Source organism: Phalangium opilio, unplaced genomic scaffold (assembly GCF_054372755.1).
Source record: "Phalangium opilio isolate 3A_F unplaced genomic scaffold, DU_Popi_V2 ptg000217l_1, whole genome shotgun sequence".
Taxonomy (NCBI): domain Eukaryota; kingdom Metazoa; phylum Arthropoda; class Arachnida; order Opiliones; family Phalangiidae; genus Phalangium; species Phalangium opilio.
Genome location: NW_028324218.1, coordinates 1,279,541 through 1,283,286, shown reverse-complemented (window position 1 = coordinate 1,283,286; position 3,746 = coordinate 1,279,541). Strand labels below are relative to the sequence as shown.

The 3,746-nt window shown below is 35.7% G+C and overlaps 1 protein-coding gene across 1 annotated transcript; it reads right to left on the bottom strand.

Annotated features, from left to right (window-relative positions):
• Nucleotides 1-1,731: 1,731 nt before the first annotated feature.
• LOC149615475 (speckle-type POZ protein-like) lies at nucleotides 1,732-2,685 on the bottom strand. Its single transcript, XM_089857157.1, has one exon. The coding sequence runs from the start codon at nucleotides 2,683-2,685 to the stop codon at nucleotides 1,732-1,734; it is 954 nt and encodes a 317-aa protein (XP_089713283.1).
• Nucleotides 2,686-3,746: the final 1,061 nt, after the last annotated feature.

Below are 3,746 nucleotides of genomic sequence, written 5' to 3'. Positions count from 1 at the left end.
CGTGATTTTATGTACCTTTCCCGCCATTTTTAATAAACATTTTGGCGCGTGATTTCCTGCCATCTTTAAGAAAGCTTTTGGCGCGTGAATTTTATATACCGTTCCCGCCATTTTTCCCCGCATCTTCCGTTTTAGATCTTATGAATTTCAGTCCTAAGTCTTTGAGAACTCTTTCGATTTCTTTGTCCCTTTAATGAGATATTTCCAGTAATAGTTACTTCGTCCCTCCCCATCGTTTAGAATTCTCGTAACGCGATGCTTTTGTCTCGCGTCGCGTCTTTTGCCAAAAAGCCAAAAGTTTGCCAGAAGTCAAAAGAAATTTGAAATGGGATTCCCAAATTTATGCCCAAGTCCTTGAGGTTAATAAAAGACAACCACCACCATAATTTTTATTTCTCAATATAGCCTTTCAAAAAACAAACGCGTGTCAGAGACATAAATATAAATATAAAAAGGAAACCAAAATTTTAATTATAAAATAAAAACAGTTAAGGATAATTTAGTATATAAACATTGACCCTGATTTTAAAGTTTTTTTTAAGCAAAGCACGAGATATTTCTTTTAAGGTTTTTTGGCGCGAGACATTTATGTATTTCCCGCCATTTTAAACGTTTTACCGCCTATTTTACCACGTGCTAATGTTTAAACAGGGTTCGTACACGACCTGGAAAAGTCAGGGAAATTGAAAATGGGCCTAAAAGGTCAGGGAAAAGTCGGGGAAATTTAATATGGACCTAAAAAGTCAGGGAAAAATATATTGGAGGGAAATTTAAAGTATAAGGGTGACCAGAAAATGTTTTGTCCGAGATTTGACCAGAGCTCCAAATTCGCGGAGCTCGCTCCGGTTATTTGTAATTTACTTGTTAAATTTAAACTAATTAATTGGCTAATTTTTATAACAATAACTCGTGCAAAAATGATTCGACTGAATTTAGATTGGTTTTCATATACAGGGTGTTTGTGAAAGGTCCATCAATAATGAAAGGGCGTATTTATTGGGCCATTTTGAGTCGAAAATGTTCTATGACATTTTTCCGTTCGGGCCACTGTTTTCAAGTTATGATTGGAGTAATTTACGGATGACCCCTTAAATTTAATTAAGAAATTGAAAGACAGCGCTAATTTAATGAAGGGGTCATCCCTAAAATATTCAAATCATAACTCGAAAACCGTGGCTCGGACGGCAAAATGTCATAGAACATTTTCGACTCAAAATGGCCCAATAAATACGCCCTTTCATTATTGATGGACTTTTCACAAACACCCTGTATGTTCGCCATGTACGTTATTGCAAAACAGGAAAAGTTCAGCTAACATAACGTTATAATAGAACGGCCGTTTTAATAGTAACTTAAGTATATCTTTAAAACTAATCCAGAACTAATTCTTAACTTGAATAAGATCTTGGTACTTGTTATAGGCCTGTATTTGATACCTTTTTACGAATGTTTGACGTCTGATACTAAACCACGTAGTTTATTCATATTTAATTTATTGAAACAAAAATCGAAATACAATAAAAGCTTTAAAACAAAACATTTCAAATGGTTAATAAAGTTTAGGTACTTAAAGAAAAATGAAACATAATTTTTTTTTTTATAATTTTTTCAAAAGAACATATAAAAAATGGACATTTTTAATTAAAATCATTTAGCCACTAACAGTGAAACATAATTTTTTTTATAATTTTTTCAAAAGAGCATATGAAAAATGGACATTTTTAATTAAAATCATTTAGGCACTAACAGTTCGAAAACACTTCTGAATAATTCTGCGCGATCATTTCGTTCCAATTTTTTAAACAAATCTGTTGGTAATATATCATTCCAATGGGCAGCCATGAATTCCAATAATTCTTTTCTCAAATGCTTCGATTCGTACGTTAGCACCGACTGAAGTACACATTCTATATTATCCATTGAAATATTTGATATTATACTCTTCTCACACAAGATCTTCAAATCGGGTAAAAGGCAGAGGTGGGCGACTTTTAACAGTTGGAAATGGTTTTCCACAATGTTGGGGGGGTTTTGACCGGTGTAGAGGAAATGCAACAAATCCTTGACCACTTGGGCGTCAAATACGCCCCTCCAGTCGACGGAGTTCGTTCGAGTTTCCTTCATATCTGTTTGGAACATTTTCTTGAAATATTCGGAGTGCGACGCCAACACGAACTTGTGACATGGAAGTTCCTGATCCTCGGTTTTGATGACTGTGTCCGTTAGAATTCCTTGGTCCAACAAAGTCTTTTGTCTTTCGATAAAGTTTTTCTCGTCGCACGAAACAATGGTGATAATGATTTCGAATTCTTGGTAGCGACACGATAAATTATCATACTCCTTTAAGTAGTAAATGTTATGAAATACGAATTCATTGAACCATGGGCCTCGCATGTATCCCTTGTGGATCGTGAATTTTTCATCATAGACATTACTGAAAAATTGTACCTTGCAATAGCATCTTTTGTACTTCATATTCTTTGCACAGCGCCCTCTCAAATCCAAGAACCGCTCATCACCGTAAGGTCTGTAGTAACTCTCCATTATCCACGGGTGTACTTCATCTCCAACTTGATCATGCACTTCAATATTTATGGTCCATTCAAAAAGCCCTGATATTTTTTGCCGAAATCTTTGCTTTCTTATACTGAAAATTCTTTGGGTTGATGTCGCTTCGGTGGCCATAATTTAGCGTCAAATAATTATTTTCGAACCTTAAGCCTATCAATAATTATACAACGCGTACTGGTTTTATCAACCGTTCAACTGGAGCGCGAATGACAATGAGACCTAGCTCTGACAGATTAGACTCGACCTTACCTAATCGTGGTTTTACATTTTCAAAAAAAAATAATATAGGCTTAGATTACGTAAAATAAACACTATACTTCCCATTAAATTTCGTCTTTAAAAAAACGTTAACTATGTTAAATTACGTTTTCACGTGATTCCATAGAAAGTAGTTACAACGGAGGTAAAAAAACTGGCACTGGAATGTGTTTGAATACTCGAGTTTTTGTTAGGAAATTTTTTATTTTTTCGCTCTATAAGAAATATGTACCACTTCAAGCAGGTAGGCTGACTGAAGTGTTCTTCTTTTAGCCTACAAAATTTGTAGGCCTGTGCGAGTCCAGTTTTTTGGGCTTCGAGTCGCGTCAAAGTCCCGGACCCCCTTCCCCGGGACGGGGGGTATGAAAGAAGAGGCGGGTCATAGCGACAGAGGTAAAAAGGAATTACGTATTTTTCGCCACCGTCCCCGTTAGCAACGTCATCAAAACGTTGATTAAGTGAGCCAATAAGATAATTTAAAATTTTCGGTACGTGTTGGAGGGAGGGGCTCTATAGTGGGCTATGAGTCGGACTGAAGTGAATACTAACCGGAAACTATTCCTACATCTAAAATTAAATCTATCCCTACTGATATCAACTTGCAGTTTAGTCAAATTTGGTAACGAATAGGCCTTTACAGAAAGTTCTAAAGGAATTATGGGTACTTGTCCCCTCTTGTAGTTCAAACTGAGTCAGTTCAGTTCAGCCAGTTTTGTGTTATAAAAAAAACGAACTGGAGGCAAGATTTGGAGAGATAAAGCAGACTGATAAAATGGTGGGCTTTTTTTAACGCGTTTGTTCTTCGTTTGTTTTCTCTACTTTGTGCCAGCAAATCTTATTCATATTATGCCGAACTATTCTAATGTTGATATTTGATACTCGTATGAATTTATAATGATTAGATCTAACGTAAAGTA